Below are 26,665 nucleotides of genomic sequence, written 5' to 3' on the forward strand. Positions count from 1 at the left end.
CTGCTCCCAGCTGTAGCCAATTAAGGGATGAGGATGGGTCACAGCCCCACTCCCAATCACCCCAAACTGTGTGCCTACAGGACAGAGAGACACACCAAACCTTTGGATCACACTCAACAGCCTGGATAATCGAGAGGTTGTGGTCCTGGATGTACAGCATGTGGGCAAAGGACAGTGCTGCTAATGGTATCAAATAGGAATTCAAGGTAACAGAATACCCTGCATTCATTCCATTAAGTGTTAAAGTGACTATGTTAATATTGACACTAAACTGAACATTTAATCCATATTATTTTGCTTAGAGCTTGCAGCAATGCTCACTTTGAAAACGGAGCTTAACGTCAGACCATGAAGTCACTGCAGTGATACTGAGCTGCTTTCTAGCAAGATACCACAGACAAACCGCTTCTTCTCCACAGAAAAGTCATGAAAATGCTGAATCCTGTTTGAGTCAGCACGTGAAAATTAGCCCTATGTAGGTGAGGGGACAGGCTCAGAAACAAAGTGCTGCTGAGAACATGACAGTGTGTGTGCAGAGCCACTCAAAGAGCTGCTTACGTAACCAGGGCTCGCAGTATCTACCAGCCACACACAGAATTCCTTAAAAGATTCCCTTCTACTCTTTGGGAGTTGAGTTACAGCACTATCAACTTTCACACTGGTTAAAAACTTACATTTTAGCTTATTTTGGGAGCAGTTAAGCCCTACTCTACATTGCTTTCAGCTTGCCTATCTTCCCAGCACCTTATCTTGGTACCCATGCTTCTCAAATAGCACTTTACTACAAAATACGCTTTAATTAAAAAGAAAGTGAAGAAAGTATTAGCACAGAATCGGGTTGGTGTAACGTGATAAAACTGCACAGTAAGATGGAAAAAAAAAAAAACACAAGCAAAAAGAATCAGCAAGAAATACACAGAAAGAAATAAACTTTTGGACAGTTTAATTCAGTAAACGAGAGGTTTTCTCCCCCTACAATACAGGAGGCCTTTCAAAGATACAGAACGGATACAGTGCCCCTCCTTTCACGTTTCTAGTACAGTCTCCAAACCAAGATTGCAGCAGAAGAGCCCATTCTGGTCGGTGACGGTAGGAAAGCACATCTTGACGACATCCATGCCCAGGTGGAGGCGGCTGGGGCTACAGCGGCCACCCCAGCCGGCATCCCAGGGCACCTGGGCGGGCAAAGTTCCCTCCCGCCGCCTTCTCCTCGGGCTTCCAGCCGCTCCAAACGCTCCGCTGGAGTACTGCGAGGCTTTGGAAACTACTGCTTGTAAAATATTTTAATCCCCCCGTGGAAAAGAAGAAGAAAAAAACCCGAAAAGCCCCAGCGCGGCCGCAGCGGCACCGCAGGAGCTGGGCGCTCCCGGGAGGGCTTCTCCTTCCATCACCCCGCCGGGGGAGCGGGGCTGCGGGCAAACACCTCCTGCTGACTCTCTCCAATTCATATTTCTATGGGGAGCGGCGGGGGCTCCGCCGCCGCCTCCCAGCCCCCGGCCGGGGCAGAGCGCGGCCACCGCCGCCTCCCGACCCGTTCCCGTCCCTGAGAGCCCTCCGGGCTCGGGCAGGACTGAGAGCAGAGGTTTCCCGCAGCCGCTGCCCGATCCGCCCGCCCCGCGGAGCCGCCTCCATCCCCGCCCGAGCGCATCCTCCGGCCGCATCCCGGTACCCCGGCCCCGCTGTGCCGGGATGGGCTCGGCCCCGGCCCCGCTCCCGCCCCCGCCGCCCCCTCAAGGTCACCGCGGCTCGGGGCAGCCCCGGGGGCGCCGCTGCCGCTCTTACCTGAGCCGGCGAGCGGAGCGGAGCCGCCGGGAGCGCGGAGCCGGCGCTGTCCCCTCACCGGCGGCAGCGCCCGGGGACTCGGGCCGCGCACGGCGCCTCCTCCTGCGCCGGGGCCGCTGCGCTGCGCCGGGAGGCGGCGGCTCCGTCACACTTAGCGGGGAAGCCCCGGGGGGGGCGGGCAGCGCCTCTCTCTCCCCACCCCGCGAGGTGCCGGAGCCGAGCCGAGCCTCCCCCGGCGGGGCTGGGGCTCCCCTCAGCGGGGAGAGGCTGCGCCGCGCCCCGCTCCGCTCCGCAGGGCTCCCTCAGGCCTCAGAGCTCCCTCAGGGCTCCGCAGGTGCGCGGCCGCTCCGCGGGCTCGGGGGATGCGCGGAGGCTCCGCGCAGGTGAGCGCGGCTCTGGGGCGCCTCGCGTCTGTTCAGCACCGAACGTTTGACACCAGCACCGTCCTTTGGCTTTTATTTTTCCTCAACGCGCGGCGCTTTTCTGACAGAATTCTGCAAAAGTCTCAAGGGGAAAGCCTGGTGAGGATTCTGAGAGCTGGAGAGTGCTGCCCTGGGATACAGCACCTGAGGAAGTACAAAAAATGGAATTACGATGTACGGGTGATGTGCATTACACAGACTGAGCATCAGCACTCCAGATTTAGAAAATTAGTAATAAAACCCCACCCCGTGGGGTTAGATTTGAAGATATTTGAAGACTTAGATTTGAAGATAGTACTTCTGTCTGCAAAGAGGATGGCATCTTTGAAATGCTGCCAGAGTAGTTAATGCCGGGTATTTAACCAACACGTTCTGGTTTTACACATGGGCTTAAGTTAGATTTCATAAGAGTTCTCTTGTGCCACATAATCTTTTCACCTTGAGAGTTAAAACCAGTTACCAAACGTCCCCAAAGAGGGGATTTTGAAGAGCAGAAAAGTGTATTTGGTAGGTGGGGTGGGGGTTGTGTGGTGTGAGGGATGCACACACATCACATAACACTTGCAGGCTGCTACAGTGAACAACACCAGCATTTTACTTGGAAAACTGGAAGTATTCCACTACTTTCTATTGGTGAATAGCAGCGCTGCCCAGCCCTGGTTGTTTGACAGATGATACACTGTTAATTATATTCTGATTACTATCTTGGCTTCTTCCTTAACACTATTTAAATTCCAGTTTTAACCTTATCTCAGCAAGGACTAAAGGAAAAAGTAGGACAGGCAACATGAAAGTACAAATCCCTCCACATCTTTTAAAACTCTTTCTAACTTATTGAAAGCCAGGAGAAGATGTTACAGTATATTTGTAGAGCTTTCAGACAAGCTTGTTAACAAAATCCAGACTTGTAGGTCTCACCAAGTTCAGTTACCAGCTTTGGAAGAAAATCAGAAACCTGTAAGTATTCTGCAAATATCTAGATTGGTTTTCTCATCTGATCTTAAACCACATGCCTACTGTCAAGTGAGAGTGAACAAGGGAGGGTGCTTTTCCCTGGGTCATGAGGAAGATCAAACCAACTGAGAAAAACTAATCAAGAATAGCAGCAGTTTCTTGTTTTGACAATGCTTAGAAAGATGGCAGAGAAAGCCTGAATGAAAAGTTTACAAAAATAATCACGCAAACATTAGGTAAATGCAGTGCTATTTTCAGCCTATGCTTATTAATCATTTAAAGCAGATGATTGGAGTGCCATTTGAAAAGCATTAGATGTGCATCCTTACTAGCTGCCTGCAAATGCATTTCACTGGTAATTCTGTGCTGCACAAAAACATGACATCCCCCAGACTGTTTTCACAGACATACAGAATTCCACACCCAGCTCCACCTGTTACATCCCCAGGCTCCCAGTGCAGAGCTCAGGGTTGAAATCTCCCACAGAAGGACAGTCTCCATCGTGTGATTCTCACATCAGAACATCCTCAGCAGGTCAGCTACTGCAGCTGGAATTAGTAACACCACAGCAGCACAAACAAATGATTGCTGTCCTTGCTTCCTCTCCATCTTGAGATGTTTTTAGCCCCTACAACTGATTTTGTCAATCATGGTGAAATAGCAGAAGTGTCTGGCTGTTTATCACTTCTGATAAGCAATGAATGACAGATTTCTTCATTTTCAGATCTCCTGCCTATGAAAATCTCTCCCCATGCAGACAGTGAAGTAGAATTTTGTACATTTCTGCCAGCTTTAGAAGCTGTCCCCATGTGTTTGTAGAGTACCTGACAGGGGTCTCAGCACATCTTTTCTGTTACTACAGCTTTTCTAGGAACTCAACTTCTTGCATACAGGTTTTAAAAACACTTAAAGTGTGATGTTAACAGTAACAACATCAACTAATGACTAAATGTAACACTTCTTATTATATTTTAGAGATTAGGACTGTTTGTGTTGTGTTTTTCCCTAAATTCCTTGCACCTCCTCTCACCTAAGGTGATGCTTAGAGATTCCTTAAAATTCTTCTCGTTTTCCTGGTTAAGTGGGGAATGTGTGCATAGTGGGGGTCACCTCCTTCACCAAAAGAATGCAAAGGATCAGAGATCATGCAATCACTAAACTCTGGCACTATGCTTGCCTCAAGTTTGAATAACCTAACAGTGACTTTTCCTTCTCAGACAGTTCTTCTCAGGCTTTAGCTTCACATCATTTTCACAACCTGGAGCTTAATTTCCACACCAACAAAACAGGAGAGGATTTTCAAGGAAATTTCAGAAAGGAAGTGACAATGGATGCCAGTTCAGCAGCTTGGATTTTGGCTGTATTATGTTAGATTGGAGAAACTATTGGTATTTCAGCCTCCTTTGGGAAATTTCTACAACTAGATGTGTGTGTGAAAGGACACAACTGTGATGTCTGGACACCACATATAAACAGAACATCTTCCATCCCATGAGCCCTCCTGCACTCACAGTTTATCTTTGAACTGCTGCTGGTGCCAAGAGGCAGCACTGAGAATGAAAGGGAAGAACACTGAATCTGCCAAAACCAGCAGTTTGTGCATCAAGAGAGCAAAGGGCAGCCCTAAAAGCTGTGCTCATCCTTCAGGCACAGAGGTGCTGCCTCCAGGAGTGGTGACCCAGCCCCGAGTGAAACACGAGCAGCAGGGAGGACATTTGGGGTGCCCACACTGCACTCCCAGCTACCAAACTGGGGCTTTTCCAACAAGTTGAGACATTGGGACATTTCACTGGGGCTTTTCCAACAAACTGGGACATTTCATTAGCAGAATGTTCAAACCCAGCCATGGCTTCTATTGAGGAAAAACTCCCATGGTATCAAATGCCACCAAAGTGTGGCACGAGTCCAGCATCTGATAGAGTAGAAAATGTATCCCTGTGAATCTCAGCGAGATCTCCTGCAGTAATTTCACACCCTCACACCAGCCTGCCAGTGAAAAGCCAAGCAGCCCTAAATATCTGCTGGCTTGAAGAGCAAAAGTAATGCCAGACAAAGGCTGTGGCAGGAAAACACTCTGTGATACTGCCATGATGTCTTGTAGCAACCAGCATGAGGAAACTGATTTTTACATTTAATGTTTCAACAGGAGAAGAGAACAAAAACCTGCTCTCTGCTTTGTTTGGAAAAAATACAGGTTGACCAGAGGGATTATTAGGTATATTGGGATATTCTGGATCCATCCTTTTGCTGTTCTAATTCAGTATCAAAGCAAAAAGGGTCAAGTGCAAAGGGCACATTTTGTTTGCACTGACATGAAATGACCTTGCTGTGGCCCAGCTCCAGCCCCACAAAAAGCAGAGGCAATTCCACTTGCACCTGATGCTCAGCAATTCCTCAGGTCAGGCACAGAGCTCCCAGGCTGCTGCTACTGCTGACCCTGGCCAGAAATAAAACTGGCTAAAAGTTACCAATGGATTTCTCTATCAATGCTAACAAATATCAAAAGAAATCTGGTGCTTTCCTGGCAGAAGCAGTTCTCAAGCTGTAATTTGTTAAACATGACATTAAACCAAAAGCAGGAACAGCATAAAAGGCCATTTTCTCCCACAATTAGAACTCAATGGATGGAGGTGTCCATAGCTCCTTTATTCTAAAAAAAAAAAAATTAAAAATTAAATTAAAAACCCTGACCAGTCAACCTGAAGCCACCACAACAAAAGAATCAGAAGAATATGGTGAATAGTGACAACATGATATTATAATTATATATTTTCTGAAAGGGCCACAAGTGAGTTTTGCCAGATGCATAATCTGACTTGTTTTGTCATAATCTGCTAATTATGTGTATATAGAAGGGGGCAGGATAACTTTTTTGACCCCTGCACTCCTTAGCAGTCACACAGTTCTTTTATTTACACAGGGTAAATTGTGCAAAAGAGCTTTTTGCAATATCCAAACCTTTTTGCCACACACCTGGACAATCCTCTTAAGTGATGCAGCAAGATTGCTGTAAAAAATCCCAAATTTTATATACCACCCATCCCACAGATTATTGTGAGAAATCAGCTGGCAAAAGTAAAAGCTTTAGTAAGGGATGACATTGCTTTGAGAACAACTTAGATATTGTGTTTTATTTATTTATTAACATTGAAGTACACGAGGGAAAATGCTCAAGTGTTGGATTAAAAACTCTGAAAACACTCTGAGAGGCAAAAGATGGTGAATTACCAAATGTTAAGTCACAGCACTGTTATTTTACAGTTAAGCACAGAAAAGACAACTTCAAGTTGTATAATAATCACAAATAATCTCAAACATGATCCTCTCTTTTTGATTTTTCAACTATGTTTTTTACTTTGTTTTCCAAGAACAATCCTGATAGACTGAAATAGGCACCAGTTTGCAAAATTAGTGCAAGTACCAAAGATCCTCAAAGTGGCAGAGCATTAAATCCTGGGACATGGGATGTAGGGCATTACAGAAACAAGAGTAAAATCAAATGTAAAAAAAAAAAGCAGTGAAAACAAAGCAGCAGCTAAAGGTCAGTGCTGGAAAACCAGCTGAGTATTGGCAAATTTGTCTCAACATTCCTATAAATTTAAAAGTCAGTCCTTGCTTTCCACAGCAGCTTCCCAAGGGGAAGCAGAATAATTGATTTAAATACTTGTCCTCACCAATGGTTGCAGCAGAAGTTCCCAGAAAAATACTCCACAAAAATACCTAAAATATTTATCAATAACATAAAATTAATGCAAATAAAGTGAATTTAGCAAGGCAAACCAACCTAGATGTGGTCCCAGATTCATTTCATAAATGCCAGATTTCACTCGCTGCTGTTTGGGTAAGAATAATTCACTGGCTTGGAGAATAACAACATTTTACACTATCTCCTTTGGAGTGAAGGCTGTAAATTACAATCCTGCTGGTTTTTTAGGAAGCCCCCTTACCTTTCCTACTTCAAGTCTTAATTAACACCAGCACCAGGGCAAGGCAGATCTGTCAGCATGCATTTTTAGTGATTGCTTCAAGCCATAGATGCCAGGAAAAACCATCAGGAAGCCCTTGGATGCACTCAGGAGAGCCATGGCACTGCAGAAGGAAGTTAACAATGCTGTTAAAATGCTCTGCAATTTATCAACAGTGAAATCTGCTTTTTCACTTCTCCAGCTTCTGGCCAAAACTCCTGCTAATGAACCCAGGGCTTATTTCTCACTGCATTTTATAAAAAATCACCTTGGATCTTCTCTTCTCACTGCAAGCCAGCCCTGAGGTGAGATGAACACGTCAGACTCAGGTACAAAACATCCCCAAATTAACCCCACAATCACCCAGCACTCCCCAATTAATCCCTGAATTACCCAAGTCCTGATGGTCTGAGCTGTCCCAAGGGTTGGTGAGGTTTAACTCAAGTTAAACAACAGCAGAGAGGCCCTGCACGGCTCAGCAGGGGCAGATCTGCATTTGTGTGGCCTCACCTGCAGCCTTCAGCTCTGAAAAGAGTGGGATATATTTATATTTATATTTATATTTATATTTATATTTATATTTATATTTATATTTATATTTATAGGTATTTATATTTATATTTATATTTATAGGTATATTTATATTTATAGTATTTTATTTATGTATACTCACAGACCTAAAACAATGAAAACAGAAATAAGCACACCCAGCTGACAATTCCAGATCTCCCTCAGTATCCCCCCCTTCCACCTCTCCATTATCTGGAGAGAGAATTTAAGGTGCCTACACACTTAAATGATGCACTTAAGGATTAATTAAGAATTAACCTCTGATACTGTTTTATAATTAAATCCATATATCTGTCTAATGATCCTGGGCATAAATTACAGTGATGAGTGCAAACAGCAGAAAGGCAAAAGTGTGCATGTGGATTACATTACAGATGGAGGAATTACAAACCTCTTATTTTTCATTCAACCTTCTGTATTATAGCATTTCAGCAACATATTGATTTATATTGATCTAGAACTTTTAGACAAAAAACTACTCCCAGTTATAAACTACTTGCTTTTTTTTTTTTCTCAGCCAATAAATTCTGATTTTTTCTTATTCCTATAAATAGTAAAATTGTCATTTAAAGCTTTAAACCTGAACTTTGTCAACAACAATATACTGACAAAGTGCATCCCAACCACAGTTTTTCTCTCAGTATAACTTTCTACACAACTTTTAATTAACCATGGATAAACATTGGGATGAATTTTATTTTAAAATACTTTTCTGGAGTGGTCTGAGTTTCTGCAGACTTCTTGATCTTGAAAATCCTCCCTTATCTTTAGTGTTTCTCAGTACTGGTTGGATCAAAATTACCTTGGGAATAGTGTTTGGCACAGAATGCCAGTGCATTGTACAAAAATATTCCCCAAGCCCCTGAAGTTTTAACATTTAATTACCTCTTAGAGGTGGTTTAAACTTTTTGTTATATGTAAGTGAAATCCAGGACAAACAAGTTCTTGGGAGAAGTGTTATTCTCTTACAATGGGATTATATATATATATATATGTATACACACACATATATGTATATGTATATATATGTAAATATACACATATATGTATATGTATATATATGTATATATATGTGTATATTCATATTTTAGTGTATGTTTATATTTTTATAAATATATATTTCTATATTTATATATTTTATAGATTTCTTATATATAATATATATTTATTATATCATATAATATATAACATATATTAATATCATATAGCATATAGCATATATTACATATATTATATAATATAGTAATACATCATATGTAATATATAATATATATTATCTAATTTTTAATTATTTTTTTTAAATATATATAGGAATGGTTCAGGCTTCAGTGCAAATGGTCTTGTTCTGCTGGGCTGCTCTCACTCCCAGGCTGATGCACACTCTGTCCTCACTCACAAACACTTCCTAGTGAGGCAAATATCCCTTTTATGTATCATATTACCATTAAAACTCTCACCAAAATAAACAATTTTTGATTGAGTAGGAGAATTTAAAAAGAAAGAAATAAACCTGATGTCCCATCTCTCCTGACTGTGGGCAGCACAAATGTTCCTGCTCACAGGCAGTGTCCCAGTTATGCTCAGGAATCCTGGGGCTCAGCAGAGGACTGAACTGGGATGTGCTGGAAAACAAAAGCTGAAGAAGCTTTGAAAAGCTCCTGGTGGGTGGGTGGGCTGCCAGTGCTCCATGAGCACTCACCAGAACAGCTCTGGGGTGACTGAAAACTCCCTGAGTCTTTCAGAAATCCTTTCAGAAATCCTCCCCTTTGCAGCTCCATCTTTTGTTTGAGGCTGGGATAAGCACCATCACTTCCTCCCCAGCAGCTCTGCTTCCTCCAGCCTTTTTCCTTTCCCTGGGAGGAAGAAGGGAGTGAGCTCTTTGCACAGAGGGAGGTCCCAAAGATGGACTGTGCTGCTCCCAGAGGAAGGAGGCAGCCAGGCCTTGGTCCTGGAAATTAAATTATCTCTGTTTCCTCTTTCAGTTCTCTCCTGTCTCTGGTTTATTTCTTGGTTAAACCAATGCTCATTAGTTGTGTCTGCATTTAGTCTCCAACAATTGGCAAAATTGAAAATACACGTTTGAATCAGCGTTAGGGGACTTTCAGCAGGGAAAATCCAGGAATTTCTGCACTGAGGCAAATGTTCAAGGTTTAGACGAGGCAGCAAATCAGCTCACAGAGCACCTGCCCAGAGGTTACATCCATCCTGTAACCTGCCTATATGCACAGAGGACAGGTTTAAGGGTATATTCCGTTATTTCAGATCAAAGAAAGCAAACCTAGGTATGAAGATACAATATTTTTTAAAAGGTTGCTTTATTTTACAGGAGTAAACCTACATCAGAAAACAACCACCTTCCATAGCCCAGCAAAAAAACCCCAAAAACCAAAAAAAAAAAAAAGGAAAACAAAAAACCCCCAGGAAATCTTCATCTACTCCTTAGAAACTCTCTCAGACTACATACACATGTTACTTTTAATGGGCTGCACTGACATATATTAATCAGAGTCTCTGCTAAAGCAGTAATTATTGCAGTTCTAAGGGGGTGTTGAGGTGGATGTACTTAGTACAGATTAATATTCCTTTCATTATGTAACTTACTGGGATCTGTGAGCTGCAGGGCTGGTGGTTTCTCAGTGCCTGGCATTCATGACAAAGCTTCACCAGTCTCTCATCTTTTCCCCCCTCTCCTGTTCATTTATCATATGGTTAGAGAAAAACAGCAAGGAAATGAATTATTCATGGTTTCAGCACACTGAGGAGTTAATAAAAACTTACATACAACTCACATGTGTGATTGCACAAAGCACTGATGTGACCTTGCTAAGCTGGAACAGGCACTCTAAGATTAGCCTGGCATGGATTTCAAGTGTATGAAAAACACAAAATTGCTTCTTAAAACACTAGTACAGACTGTTTCATGCCTAAATCCTCGTTATAGGCAGTGTATTTATAGGACATGACTCAAGTTTGAAGTGTGCAAAGACAAGCAAACCCTCCTTGCTCATGGCAAAGTGGGGCTCCTGTGTTCAGATGCTCCTCACCAGGCTCAGCCAACAATAAATCCTGGTCTGAACTGGGAGGAGCAAAGACAAACAAAGGTTCCCAGATACCAATTTTTGTCATTATGACTGTGAAATATTGCAGCATTTGACAGCTGAGCAAATGGGAGTGAGGGGACAGAAGGAGGTGAAAAAGGGGAAGGAAAACCCCAACCCTCTGACCCTTTTCAGGCTGAGGGTTTGCACACAAACCTGAGGGCTCTCCAGCTCACTTTGCCTTTCCACCATTGGTTACATCTCATTTTAACAGGGCAAAGCAAAAAGGAAGTGAATAGAGATACCAAGGACAGAATAAATGCCCATCCCAGCACCACAAAGAGAATGTTTTATTCCGTTCTTCATTCCCTGTTCTTGTGTAGCACTGGAGAACGTGACAGTGCAAGATCTGACACACCATGAACCAACCCTCCATGCCCACAAGGAACACCAGGGTAAGAATTGCTTCTGTCTATCCATTTGTGGAAGAGACAATGGTTTAAGGAGTTTAAAAAAATCACATTCTCCTGTAGCAATACCTGAAAAAATTAAATAAAATATTAAAAAGTCTAAAACAATAAAATAAAATTAATAAAATATTATTTAAATGTTTAATATTTATTGTAGAATAATTAATATAAAATAATTTTAATATAAAATTTAATAAAATTTAAAAATGTAATATAAAATATTTAATATAGAATATTTAATAAAATATTTAAAAGTTACTTCAGTCATTGAGCTCTCCTAAGGACTCTTGGACAATGTTTCACCCTCAGCTGACAGAAACAGATCAGGTTTAAGTTTTCCTTACAAATTGGTGCATACAATGAGAGGATAAAGGATGTTAGATGGTTTTCTCCCAAAATGGTAAATACAGGTAAACTGTGGGAAGTGATTTTTAATATCATTCTTATACTGGGGAAAACAGACTATGCAACAGAAAACCATATATGACACTCAGACAAGTGCACATGTATCAGTAACCACAGCTCTCAAGTCCTTCACCTTCAAACCTTAATTTTAAAATATTTTTAATTTGTGGAACTATTAATTTTCCTTGACTTGATGTCTCCTCACCTGTACAGTCTCTTTGTTTGTACACATCACTGTGCTGTGTTGCATTATTACAGAGCTCCTGATTTCCAAAGGATAAACTCCTGGTTAACTTATGTAGGTCTGACCAGGAGTTATAAAAAATTATTCCTCCAAATGCACCTCTTTGTATCATGCTCTCTATTTTTGTCAGGTCTGAATTAATATAACACATTGCAGCTTTTCCATGCTTTTACTGCTGGGGAATAATACATTTTTTCAAAGTGATTATTCCATGCAAGAAAAGGCTTTAAACTGGCAATACTTCAGGCATGTTATTACAAAGGTGTAAAAAACCTGTTTGATATTATTGCCCCATATAAATTACTTTGGCCTCTTGCAACTCTTAATACCTTAAAAAAGGAGCTTAAGGAGACAACCTTGCAATAAAGAGACTCCATGCACTCTGTGTCTGGTGCCCTTATCTTCCCTTTCTCTTTATTATATACACTTGCATGAAAATCTCTCACTTTGCCACCACTTCACTCCTTTTCCCTTCCCTCTCCTATTGTGATGGAAATTATTCAAGAATTAACCTGCTGCCACTGACTCCTGGGTCAGTTTCTCTGTTGCTGTTTTTACATCATCTAACAAAGATTAATTTGGATACAGGCTCTGAATGGCAGCTCTGGGAGGATCCAGCAGCCAGAGCCTGCACTCTGCTACTGAGCTAAGGAAAAACAGGACAAGTCTCACAGGCTTCAAGTTCTTGTGTTTACTTCTAAAAATGCAAACCTACAAAATAACCAGTGTATTTAAAAAGAAATCCTGGGTTTGGATTTTTTTCCCCCTCAATGATTTCACTGTTTATGCATGATGTAATTAATGAGTTTATCAACTTTTTCTCAGCACATCACAAAAGAAATTTGAAAGTGGGAATTGCCTTGGGGCAGACCAAGAGCCTGGTCTTCAAGGAGACATTTTAATGTTCAAAAATATAAATACACATTATTGAACTCTCAGCTGCAGCAGGCCTTTCTGGCAAACAGCAAAGTAAAGTAAGTACCAGCCTCAAGAAGCTCCAGGTGTGTCACTGATGGTGGGGAGAAAAAAAACCAAGGTGCTAAGGCTGGACCCTCTGGCAGCAGTGACAACGTTTGTGCCTCTCTGTGTCAGCACAGACAAGCTTTGAGTGAGAATCCCTGGGGTCCACACACAAGAAATTGGAATGGAAAGGCAGGAATGAAAGTCCAGTGTGCCAGAAGCAGCTCAAAGAACATTCCCAGGTGCAGCCAGAGAAACAGGGAGCAGGGAAACAACGCTTCGGGATCCTCAGAGCTGTGCTGTGCGACCCCAGCTTAGCACATCTATCACATCTACCCAAGACAGGCCTGTGCACCCACCAAGAGAGCAGCTGAAAGCAGAGTTTCACACAATAATCCAAGTCAAACTAAATATGTGAGAATTTTGTGCAGCTCTGTTTTCTGAGACTGCTCTTGTTCTTCCCAGTTTGTGTCTTGTGTGTGATGGTACCAACAGCAAAATGGGATTTGGAAACAGACCATTAAGTCTCTATTTGCAGTATCTCTTTGTAGGTTTTTTCATTTTTAAAATGATGGATGTTACTGGTTCTTTGCTGTTTTCCTCAGGGGAAGGAAGGCATCTCTTTGGAATATGTACAGCCTGAAATAGCCAGTGTTTTTTGGCTAATATACACAAGTGCTAAAAGCTGATGCATTTTAGCTTTTGTATTTTCCATCTATTTGTACTCCTGCAGTTCTTTAGTGTGTCACTCCAAACTGCACACCCAGTGTCAGCTGCAGCTTCCCCATTTTGGGCACACACAACAATTCCTCTCCAGGCCTGGCAATCAAGGACACCTCACTGCCCCAGGGCCCAGAGATGGGAACAAAAGGGACTTGGGGGGAGCAAACTTGGGCTCAATGACTTCATTACCTGCAGCTGGAATTGGCAGATGAACCCCCAATATGCAAATGGTACAAACTGATAAAAGTGTGAAAAGCTGTGAGCCATTGTCCATTTTGGGTGTAGCCCCTGGGGGGTTTTGTCTGCCCAAAATGTACCTGCAGACCCTTCAATAAACAGAGCTGCTTTTTATTCCCTTAATTCTGGCTGGCCTCTGGTTTTAGGTAGTCCCAAAAAGGCATCAAAGCAAAAGCACAGGTTTGCAGGGCAGTGGCTCAGCCATGGAGGGGAAGAGGTTCAAGGCATTCTGTAGAACTGAGATTCAGAACTCTGCATTGTAAAATTCAGGCAGTGGAGCAGCAAAGAGAGGTGAGCAAAGAATCCAAGTGCAGCCCATCAATAGAGCTGGAGCAAGTCAATAGGGATGTGCTGGTACCGTGGCACCAGTGCTTACAGCCATGGCTGTGGCACACACACTACACAGCTGCTTTGGGACTTTCTGCCTCCAAGAGATACTCAATTACTCCTTAATTTAATTTTAGGTGGTGGAAATAGAAACACCTGTGGCTGTTTACCAGCTCATCTCCTCTGTTAGTATTGAACTGTGAGTTTATGTCCCTGAGACGAGGGCAAAGCAGCAGAGAAAGGCATTTTTTACAAAGACCATTAAAAAAGAGGAACCTGGGACACTTTTCTAATTAATTTGCAGAATTAAGATCAGGAGTAAGCTCCTGCCAAGTCCACAAACTAACAGGATCATCCAGGGATTTGCAGCATAAGGCAAATGTTCCAGTTTGAGCTTGTCCCCTCCACTGCCCTTTGGGGCAAGCAGTCATCACCCACAGAAATAAATATAACCTGTGTTGTTCTGGGGTTTTAATCTCCTTTCTGTGCTTTATTTCTGTTACTTTGATTCCTCTTACAGAGCTGGTCTAAGTTACATGGTGTTTAACACCAAGTGAATGACAGAATCTTGAAGGTACCCAAATATTGCCAGCAAAATCCATTTTTGCATCTTGCTTGTATATCCAGTGGGATGATGAGGATGCACAGGGTGCCACAGAGGAGTTCAGATATCAATGTGATCAACACATTATTGGAGATAGCCAAAGAAAACCGCATTTTAGAACTAACAACCAATTTCTTTCCTTGTACTCACAAATTTTTATGGGTGAGTTAATGACAGGCTGAAATTCATCAGGATTTTTTTTTTTTTGCAAATCCATCATTTCCTTAAGTGACAAAATAAATTTTAAAAGTGAGTCAGAAAAACCCTGTCACTTTCTCAGGCCACCCATCCTAGGGACAGATTAATTCTTAGGCAGCTTCCCCTCTTGTGTGGCCTAAATTCCCACCCCATTTCACTGCAAGCCTCTTGAAACCTTGTTCATTCCTATTCTCTTTGCAATTAGTATTTATTTACTGGAAGCCTCCTCCCATCTCACCCTCAGACTTCCCTGCTGCAGAATAAACATGCCAACTCTTGCAATCTTTCCCAAGACATCTTTGCCAGACCTTATTCCTGATTCTCCTCACGGGCCTCCATCTAAATTGTCAACATCCTCCTCATGGCAGGGCTCCCAAAATTGGACACAGGGCTGCAGGAGGAGCTTTATCAGGAACTGAGTGGAAAGATTACTTCACCATCTCCCAGACAATCCTGTTTATGCAGCACAGCACTTGCTTTTTTTGGTACTTGTGTTCTTTGGCAAAAAGATGGAATTACTGGTCCTTGTTTAATTACTAATCCATGGCAGCTCCCTTTGCTTTCCAAGAGCCTGAGCTTGGCTTTTGGCTGATTCAGCTGACACAGTGAGCAACTTCTCTTTTTCATCTTACAAACACTGCCTTCAGGAATATTCAGGATCCTTCATCCTTGTTTAGATTGTATCACCAGCAAGATTTGCAGTGTAAGATCTCAATTTTTCCACGTTGCCTCATCTCCTCCCACTTCCCTGCCTGGCACACACGGCCAGAAGCAATGAGTCCCAAAGATCCCATGATTTTGGGGGTTGCCAGCACATTCATCACAGAACACACGTCCTAGGTCTGTATTTTGATAGTGTTCACCTCTGCAAACCTGCTGCCTAGAAAACAGAAGGATGTTTGTCCCATGGCAGCACCCCCTGCACAGCTGTCCAGCTGTCACACCTGATCACACACAGCAAATATTAAGTGCCAGGGTACATTTTGCTTGCCTGTGAGGTTTCAGCTGTTTTCACTGTTTTGAACACTAAAGACAACTAGAACAAATTGCAGAATTAGGACAGTGTTTACAGAATTCCCAAGAAAGTCTTAAAAATTAAATATCTTTAGGAACAGTTTTAATTCCATCTACAAGGAACTACAAAGTTTCTGAGGAGCTTTGTGACCCCCTAATTAGAACTTTGTACAGACACAGGCTGGAAATTAACTGAAATATCCAGACATACTGAAATAGGAACCTTTTTCCCCCCTCAATTACATAAAAGCTATAATTATATTTGTTACATAAACATTTTCACTGGGGAAAACATTAGATAATTGATGACAGTCCTTCCCTCCAACCCCAGCTGCCCACCACTCACAGCACAGCAAGAGTAAAATTAACTCAGCAAAGTTGTGTTCCCCCTGCAAAGCTGCTCCTGTGTGTGGATGGTGCTGAGGAAGAAAAATGTGAAAGAAAATTATCTGAGGCTATTTTGCAGGCCACCTTTTGGAATGCAGCTGCAGACAGTGTATTTTCAATCTGTTTAATCAGTGTTAAAAGTCCAGCTTGTAAGAAATCACATAAAGAGCAAGAAATTATTTAACAGACTGAATAATTGCTTTGTACTTAACCAGTAATGAGGAGGACACTGAACTTCACTGCTGCTGGCAGAAATCAGAAAGATTCTGAGCTGCAAAAGGGCTGAAAAGTTCATCAGCTGCCACTCAACTCATTGCAGGATGAGGAGAAACCTGTTCATTTTTTTCTCTCTTTAAAACCATTCTTCTCTCTGGAAGTTACCTGCAGAAGGACACCTACAGTCACTGCAAAAGGACACCTGCAGCCACCTGAGCAGGGCAGAACTGCAGCTCTGAGTGCTGTACCCACGCTGGGGAGGGCAGAAATGCAGCTCTGAGTGCTGTACCCACCCTGGGGAGGGCAGAACTGCAGCTCTGAGTGCTGCAGCCACCCTGGGGAGGGCAGAACTGCAGCTCTGAGTGCTGCAGCCACCCTGGGGAGGGCAGAACTGCAGCTCTGAGTGCTGCAGCCACCCTGGGGAGGGCAGAACTGCAGCTCTGAGTGCTGCAGCCACCCTGGGGAGGCAGGGAGGTGACTCTGGGCTGGAGCAGCCTGGCCCACCCTCAGTGATGGCTCCTGAGGAGTGACAGGGACTGCACTGACAGGAGCAGTGCTGCTGCTCTCCTGTCACAGAATTTGCTGGTGCAGCTCAGCCAAGCCTGAGGATTTCCTCTGCCCTCAGCCCTGCTCAGTGCCAGGCCCTGCCCTTGCCAAGGGTGCCACCAGAATCCCAGCCTGGTGGAATTGGGGCAGAACAAACCCCTTGGAGCTCAAAGCAGCTCCCAGAGATTCAGTGGGGAGGGACACAACTCTGTGCCCGTGTGGTGGGGGATGTCCCCATTTTGCTGAGCTCCAGCACTGTGATTTTTGGACAGAACAATGGATCTGGGTTGTGTCAGTGGCTCCTGCTCCCCAGCAGGAGCTCCTGGAGGCTGCACACATTCCAGGCAGGAGGAGGGCTGGAATGCCACCAGGTGAGAGGCAACAACATCAGGATTCAAGGATCCAAACTCCTCCAGGGACAGCAGATGCTGTGACACAGCTCTGGAGGGCCCTGGTCGTGGCTCCTCTATGCAGCAGTGGTCTGGGACCTCATTTGTGTAACAAGCTATTTAAGAGGGAAGCTAATTGAGGCACATAAATCCTGAAGAATATCACATCAAGCCAAGAGACTATTATTAGTCCAACCTAGATAATGTTATAGAAGTGCATTAAGAAACCTCAATAAAAAAATTACTAGGAAACATTCCCCCCCTTCAAGATCCCAAGAGATAAATTCTCTCATGCAATGATTAGATATTATCCAGAACAATAAAAAAAGGAATACTAAAAATGGATGTGGAGAAGGAAGGTAGAGACAGCACAAGATCACCCAAATGGGTCACAGCCTGTTCCTAACATTCATGGCTGTGCAGGTAAGAGATCACAGCCATCTAACAGTGGCACCTGAAAGGAAAATTAAACCCTAATTCTGCCTCCAAATTATTTTTTTAATTACATGCTACTTATGTTGATGTAAATGTTGATGTAAAATTAATGGACCCAGAAGCATTTCCAGCAGTGTCCTCTGATCAGCTCTGGTCTTGTTCCTCCATTACATGTCCTAAGTATATTGAATTTTCCCTTCTGCTAGTTTCTACTGATCCTACCAGACAGAAAGAGCATCTGTGGGCATTTCCATCCTTTTATTTCCATCCTTGTGATGTGAGCAGGTTGGAGCACACCTGGGTTTCTGTCATTACAACCCACGAGGACTGTGCTGATGTGGAGAGAAAGCAGAGCAAGTTAAAAAAACAAACAAAACAAAACAAACAAAACCAACCACACATACACCAAAAAAAAAGAGAAAGGAGAAAAAGGAAGAGTGACATGGTGCAGTGTGTGCAGTGAAGAAAGGAGAGTGAGATGAAACAGGACAAAATGCTAAATCCCAAATAAGTCTTTAAAAATGCAAGCAGTGCTGTGACCTTAGACTGGGTCATCAAGAATGAGGTTAGGTTGCCATCATTTACCATCTCCCTTTATTCTCCATCAAGAATAAAGCAAAGTTACTTTAGGAACAGCAATCTTGCTTTCACAGAAGATGAAACCTGGACATTTTTGATGTGACAAACCTCACAAACCAATACAAATTGGATTTCCATGTCACTGTGTCACTAAAAACCAGCTGACTTCCAGGTAAAAGTAGAGGGCAAGGCCCAGTATTCATTAACCTGAACAGGCCAGTGATTCAGGAGGCATAGCCATTTTCAATACTGATAAAAGAATTTTCTGTAAGCTGAGTGCCAGGAAGTTGGTTCACTTCAAAGAGTCTTTACAATTTTGGTACAGTCCACCAGTGCACAGGAGTTACACAGAACAGCTATTTATAGTTATTCCAACTAACACACAGTTATCATGAAGCAGCTTTGGGTTTTGCTCCTAGTGTAAAGGTGAAACTCACAGAGCAATGGAAAAACGTGCTCAGAAGCCTCTGCTCTGCCAGGCTGCTGCTCCACTGTTTGCAGAGTGTGTCCTGCTGCTCCCAGCACTGCCAGGACAGCCAGGGCTCACTGTGCCTGCCCCCAGGAAGGTGCAGAACCCCCAGGTGTGCTCAAAGCTCCAGCTGAACCAGGCAGAAACACCCCAGCAGTGCCAAGGCGGGCTCTGCCTTCCCCTGCCAGTGTTCACAAGTGAACACTGAAACACTGACAAGCTTTATTGGCTATTACAAAAACTAAAACCCCAACTGTTTTCAGTCTGAAACTGCTTCTGCATCAGAACAACACTCCCCCAAGCCCCTGAACAAACCAAGCCCCCAAACCTGTCAGCACCACAATGCAAACAGCCACTGGTGCTCAGCACTGCATAGCTCAGGTGTCTTTGGCTGCTCCTGATCCATATGGAGCTCCAAGAGGTCTCTTCTTCAGAAATCCTGAGGAAGCAAAGTACTCTGAAGTCAGGGAAGCAAGAGGCAGGAGATGAAGCAAATTTATTGTTCCAAGTGTTGAATTAGGGAGTATTTGAAATCAACAGCCACACACTTGATGAAAACCCAGCAAGTATGAATGAACAAATCCAGATAACCCTTAAATAAGTTACAAAGCCGTTGTGGGAGGGTGGGAATACATCAGAGAGCCTTGTAGGTAAGCCATGGTTTAGAAAAGATGCCCTCTGCACAAAGGACAGCAGAGAACAGCATCACTGAGGTACAAGTCCCATTTCTCTCAGGCAAATTACTGCATAGATATCTAAGGTTTCTGAACAGCTTTTACAGCATATTAAGATAACATAATGAAAATACATTGTATTTGAAACCAAAGAGCAGCATATTAGACATGCACTGGTAGAAAACATCCTGTGTGCCACTAGAGATGTTAAAATACCCTACACAACTTGGATGTTCATCTAAAAGCATAATAACTTCTCTGACTTCATTTTTTGTGGAAAAAAGTCTACATGGTCATAAATCTGGAATTCTCAACATTCAGCTGTGGTGGGTATGACATGGACATAGAGGGTCTTCATGTTCAGGTTCCTCATAGAAACATCCTTTGTGATCTCTGAATGAAGGAAAGAAGAGAGAAACAACAGAGTTAGTGCTCTTGCTTACCAGGAGAAGTATGAACTTTTATTTTTTTGTTTAAATTTACTTTATTCAGACATTTTTGCGGTTTCACCACAGTGGGACTGGGACAGAAACTGCCCAGCTCAAAATTCTCTCCTGTTAAAGCCCAGGGCATGAAAGGAAGGGTCACCCCATGTCACCAGTGTCCCTGCAAGAGCAGGAGAGCCTGTTTTATGTTTCAAAGTAGAACTTTTTGAAAGTCTACATCAGCCCACAGCTCTCACCTTCACATCCTGACAGAGCAGCACCTAGTTCAGAAAACTCCAACACTGTGATATGAAGTCAATATGAACAGTCCCTCATGAGCAGTTTATATGTAAAGCAAGGATTGTACCAGTACCCGCTGAAGAACTACTGCTGGAATCTTGTTGAGTATGCCTGAAGATTTTCTGATCATACAGGATAATTCCCTAAGTCTTCTCACAGCTGCATGCCCAGAGTTTGGAACAGGAACAGGATCAAGTCCCAACAAACCTCTGAAGGACAGAGCACACTTCCAACAGGCTGACTCAGGGCTTGTAATTACTCAAGAAATACAAACACAGAGTGATCCCACTTGTGTCTAGAAAAGTCACCTGCAAAGCTTGCAGGAGCTGGAAATCTTTCACTATTACCTTGTGAAATGTGATTTTTTTTCCCAAGAAGCCTGGTGCTTGCTGACTTTGCTTCCAGCAGCCATCAGCTGCCCCACTGAGAGCAGAGTGTTTGGAATACTGGGAGCTCCAGCCTTGGAACAAAAGGCACCCCAGTATCAAACAGCCCTGAGGCCTCTGCACTAAGAAAGCTCAGAGAGATAAGAAACTTGGCAGGTGTAAGCACAGAACACTGGTGAAACCCAGATTAACAAGGACTGGGGTCATGGTGTCACTCTCACCCCGGAACCCTGCAGACAGCCCCAGCAAACACAAGATATCACAAAGGTCTGGCACCAGTGTTAGCACAAAGGACACATTAATTAATAACACCCAGACTGGCTGGGGCTTTTCAGGAGGAGCCCTCCTGCAGTGTCCTGCCCCATCCTGCTTTGAAAAATGTTTCATTTTTAGACTAAACACACAGAAGCTGCACTGATTTTAAAAGCCACCTGTTAATTAGAGAACTGAGAAGTCCTCATGGATCACAGTGTTTTTCAGGAGTTCTTCCATTGTAATACTCTCCTTTAAGCAGCTGAATATCCATTCACAGAGCTATAATCCAGCACAGCAATTAGGGCTTTATTCCCTCACTAACCTTCCTTCCCAGGAACATGTTCCACCAGGATGTAAAGGACTCTGGTCTGCAGAAGCAGCCAAACCAATTATGAACTTGGGTATCCAAGTCTCTTATTACGTATTTATTTATAAGATCCTGAAAAATGAGGAACTTACATGAACCTATTTCCAACAGTATTTATCACAACAATTAGTTTAAAGAACTGGAAACTTGATTTATTTATAGACTGTAGGGACACCTTCCCTTCTGTGCCAATGGCTCCAGGGAAGGGCTTTGCAGGGAGCACCTGAAGTGTCCCCACCATCCCCAGTGTGCAACAATCAGATACCTGGAACCTCTGTCTCTCCAGCTCAGGAATAAGCAACACTCACCACCTGAACATTTCTTTTTGGGATGTTTTCCAACATTACAAAGGGGAGTGAAAAGCATGTTTGTTTCTGAAAAGCTGGTGAGTTTCTGTGCAATAGACAGCAGATGCCCAACTGCCTGGACCAACAACATTTATAAAAATAACTCTTCAAAACCAATAACTCATTTTCCACCAAGTGATTGTTTTTCCTTCTTATTGAACAGGCACCAACCTTCCAATTCCTGGGCTATTTTCATCAAACGCTTCAAACTGTTAACAGCAAATACATGTTTATTTTTAGAATAAAGCACAGAAAACCTACTCAAGAGACTGAACTTTGTTGTTCTGAAGGTAAGACCTTGAACAGATTGATCAGAAGATGAATGGGAGATTACAAAGCTGCAACAATATAGATAAACACTAATTGACCTAATGTTTTCTAGAGGCATCAAAGTGTTTTATTTGCAGCACTCATTTGTCATACAAAGAGATGTGAAGATAAAACACAGCTATGCCAGTGTTTAAACTTAAAAAGTGTTATTCAAGGAGGTGAATGCTGAGAATTAAATCTGAGATAGCAGAAGTGTGGCTACAAGGCATTAGCTGCACAAATAAACCTCTGGGACCAAGCTCTCTGTGTTCCGAGTTTAAGAGACCAAATCTGTTGTTTTGGCCTTGGAGGAGTTATCAAATCTGATCTTTCACATCACTGCGAATTGTCCCTTCATACACTTGAATTAAAGTTAAACAGTTATAGAGAATCCATGCTACAAATGTTACAGTGATTTAACCCACTTCCCTTTCAGGTGACGGCATTTTAAAAATCCTCACCTCAACTGAGCTTTAAAAGCTGTTTTGCCAGTCTGTACATTTTCCTGTCCTGTCAGCTCCTTGCCTCTTTCAAAGCTCTGCAGTTTCCTACAGTGGTTATTTCAGTGTCTGAACAGAATCATCTGGTGCTGAACCAAAGAGGAACTGTGCCTAACATCCCTTGTTCCTGAGTGCCTGAATCCCTGAATCCCCAGGTGGGCAAGGCTGCACACAAAAATACCTTTCAGTTTATGCAAACCAAGTGTGGTTCATGTTCTTGGTTTTTACCCCTTGTGCTGAAACGCTCCAGTTCTCTGTTAACACCACTCAGCACATTATTTTTGTGGCATTTGCTTTAACTATCACTAGAAAGTTTCATCAACATCTGAGATCCATTTGAATTACAAAAATGGCTTTTGAATAAATACTTAAGGTCATACGAAGTAAAAATTTAAAAAAACCAAGAAAACCAAGAAGCCAAAAATTCACAACAAAACCTTACTCAGATTTCACTGTATCCCACCTGAATCCTCATGGGCAGCTGAGTGACCCCAGCTCTCAGCAGCTGCACCAGAGCTGCCCCTCCTGCCCTCCCCACTGACAGCACCTCCTGAGGAAGCTCAGCCACCCTGAGATAGGCACTTTGAGCAGGATGTCCAACTTCTGGATAGGTAACATGTGATAAGCCATTAAACCTCATGGATCCCTCCCAAACAGCCTGTAAGCCACATCACTGTGACACCCTGCAGACAGAACCCTTAGCATCATTCCACTCAGAGAGCTGAATTCTCCTGGAATTCTCCAGGAATCCCTGTTTGGAGCTGTTTGGGTTTTTACCATGTAGTCTGCAATCCATTCTCTCTGTCAAATGAAGTCCTAAATCACTCTGGTCCAATTTTTCAGCACCACAGATGGCTCAAGCTTCAGTCACACCTTCCTCATGATTCAGAGATTTTTGTTTCCCATCTGTCAGTGGGTTTGGGGGGTTCTTTACCATTTCAGACCTGTGAGCATGTGCTGAAGCTTTCTGCTTCCCAGGTATCCCTGGCTGTGCCCTACCTCACTGCTCTAACAGAGATCCAACACTCTTTTCCACCCACTCCAATCCTCCAAGACAATGCAGCAATATGAACGCTAAAAGTTGGAACAGATTCTTAAAATATTCCTACTGTAGACTCAGTTCCAGGAGGAGTTCCCTGGAACTGCTGACTGACCTTTACTGCAGGAGGAAAAAGCTTTCACAAAAACTTGTCTTGGCCATTCCATGAAGGGAATGCATTACAGCTTAGAGCTTCTACATCTGGATGTTTGCTTAAAGGATTTTGTTATGCTAATATTGAATTACTGGGCAAAATTACAAACCAGTGTGTGAATAGTGTGGATTTAGTAATTAAACTGGATCTCAGGTTACATGAGCTGCTCCTCAACAACAAATTCCAAGGATCCTCAGATGAGCAACCCAAAAGTTTGTGCTTACCATGAGTTAGTGCTTCATCCAGGAACAGCTTTAGCCTCCTGCTTCTGAGCCCAAAAACTTTTGCTGTCTCATGCAGAAGAGCTTTGTAGGTTAATCCATTCTGACCAACAGGGTTTTCCATTAGGAGAGTTCCCACTGTTCCTTTCTGGCATTCTGGACAAGATAAAACAGCTGAGTCACTATTGGTGAGAAATGAAATTACTTCATTTATCTGGGTAAATTGAAATTTAGGATTTCTTCTTCCATTTCACCTCTATTTCTTCATGGTACTGAGAGATAAATTAGCAATACCAACCTACAGATATTCTCTAAGTTCATTAATTATAGAGCCAGAAATGTAAGTGATGACTGACAGCTTGACCAACACAAGGAAACTTCTTTACATGGGTCAACAGGATTACACAGAGTCTGGGAAACATGAAATATTTCAACAGGACATAGAAACCACTACGTGCAGAAGCTCACCAAGCACCTACTTATGATCCAATCCCCTGTAGAAAACCACATTTTTGGCTCCTGCAAGCTCTCAGTAGTGTCAGCAAGGGCTCATACCAGAGCACAGGGTAAGAGCAAGTTACTGAAATAATTCAGCTGTTCCCACATGAGCTCTCAGAGTGCCAGAATAGCAGGGGGGAAAACAGAATTACACACACATATATTTATACTCCAGACCAGATGAATAATACAATTCACTTGGCTTTTAAATAGCACTAAGAAGTGTTTCACAGGCTGTTTCCAATGTCCTGGTGAAAAACTGGCTCTTCATTCAAACTTGGTCAGTTTTAGACTCAGCCTTTTACAATGAACTGCCCAGGGGAGCTGATGGTCAGAAACAGGGTAACAATGCCCAGGGGCTCATGTTTAACTGCTGCCCCTTATCTCAAACTGGCTCTCCTTGTGCTCTCAGGAGAAGAGGGAAGATTGTCTTTATCAGAAAGCACACACTAGAAAAAAAAAAAAATAACCAAAATCCCCATGTCCCAATGAAAAGCTGCAGCTGTGCAGCAGAAGCTGCTGTGAAGAGCAGCCCAGCAGCCCCCATACCTTGTGGCTTTGCATTGATCAGCTGCAGGTTGATGTACTGGCAGAGCAGGGCACTGGGGGAGCTGGGCAGGCCAGGGGCTGGCCCTGCTGTCACGTGCAGAGTCCTCCCACTGAGCCCCAGCAGGTCTGTCTGCTTCAGCAGCTCTGCAAGACAAAGGGACACCCGTCAGGCCAGCCAGGAGCTCCTCACTCCTGCCCCACTCCTGTCTCCTCTTTCACCATCCTGTCCTCCAGAAAGAGCTTCTCTGCTGGAAAATGGCATTTGTGCAGAAAGGTTTGGTTTTCATAATAACACAAAGAGGGTGCTTGGTTTGCTGTGGAAATTAGCTCCTATATAATATTTCTTATGCACATAGTGGCTTATGCAATAAAAATAAGTTAGCTAACTTCAAACAAGCAAGAAATTATTCACCCAAGCCAACCATTCAGCAGCCATTATGGGCTACTTCCATGAAAGCTGAGTGCAAGTCCACAAGCTTCCCAAACATGAAGCTTAAGAGAGTTTTCAGCAGTCTAGAGGAAAAAAAAGTCACAGACAACTTTTTTTACCACTGACTTGAGCCCAGCTTCTTCCCTTTGAATTTTATTTTTTTAATGTAGAAAAAGACAAATTTTATTTTCTATTTTCTATTCCTATCTCTTTATATGAAAAGCTGTGATCTTTGCTTGCACCCAGACTTCCCTGGCCAAAGCAGCACTGGGCATGTGTTACTATGCAACATCCGGATATTTATTAATAATAAAGATTAAATATATTCATTATAATATTAATAATAAATTAATTAATATATTAATAATAAATTCTATATTGATATTAAAGATATTAAACTCCAGAAAAAAAACAAACAAAAAAATTCAATTAATGGCTCATGAATAAAGCCCCCTAAAGGAGTATCTGTGTGCAATGCCAGCTCAGGATCCAGCACATGACTGCAGCCAGGCACATGGAGAGAATGGGGCAAGGCCAGACCCAAACCAGGAGCCCCATCTCCAAGGCCATCAGAAGCAATCCCTGGAAGGGCTGGGAGAAGAAGCTGATGAGGTTTCTGTGACAAAAATGAATCCTGCAACACTGCCTGAGCCTTGAGGTGAAACAGAGCCACTGATGGGCGTGGTATTAAAATACACAGGAATAACTCTGTGCTGCAAAGAGCCCCAGAAATCAAAGCCAGGGAGAGCTGATGCATTTAATTCCTTGTCAGAACTGTGTGTTCCTGCACACATGGAACAGGCACACCTGTCAGCTCCAGCCAACAGGTTTTCATTCCACAGCAGCCTTATCCACATGTGAGGGAGCCTAAGCTGTACAAATCTCGTTTTCTATAGTTCACCTGAAAATCTCAAGGGGAATAATTTATAAATGTATACTTTTTGTAGGTTTATAAACTTATAAATAAAAAAAAAAAACCCTAAACCGACCACCCAGCTCCCCAAAAAAGCCCCAAACCCTCAAAAAAACCTAATCCCACAAAAAGATGAACAGCAACCACAAGCTACAAGTTCAAAATTCTGTCAAGTGCCACAGAACAGAGTGAGATGCACTGGGAGTGTTTACAAGATTGCTCAAGGAGGCAAAAAGACCTCAGGCTGCACCTAAGATTCTAAAATGTGGATTTTAAATACCAACTTTTATATATTTGTATATAAATTTGTAGCAGTTTAAAGAAAAAAGAAACCAAAAGCACTGTTCAGGCCTGTCTCAAGCAC

General features: G+C 43.0%; 1 protein-coding gene across 3 annotated transcripts in view; it reads right to left on the minus strand.

Annotated features, from left to right (window-relative positions):
* Positions 1–19,413: 19,413 nt before the first annotated feature.
* Positions 19,414–26,665, minus strand: part of IARS1 (isoleucyl-tRNA synthetase 1) — a 93,911-nt gene continuing 86,659 nt past the window's right edge. For 2 of the 3 annotated variants that reach the window (XM_036390959.2, XM_036390960.2), the window contains exons 33-34: positions 24,959–25,102; positions 23,253–24,067 (exon numbers count right to left, since the gene is read on the minus strand). In XM_036390959.2, coding sequence (XP_036246852.1) covers positions 23,763–24,067; positions 24,959–25,102 — 449 coding nt within the window. In that variant the 3' untranslated portion in view covers positions 23,253–23,762. Of the gene's footprint in view, positions 20,002–23,252; positions 24,068–24,958; positions 25,103–26,665 lie in introns of those variants that run through there. The other variant, XM_054516041.1, reaches the window with a different exon arrangement.

This window comes from Molothrus ater, chromosome 11, assembly GCF_012460135.2.
Source record: "Molothrus ater isolate BHLD 08-10-18 breed brown headed cowbird chromosome 11, BPBGC_Mater_1.1, whole genome shotgun sequence".
Taxonomy (NCBI): Eukaryota; Metazoa; Chordata; class Aves; order Passeriformes; family Icteridae; genus Molothrus; species Molothrus ater.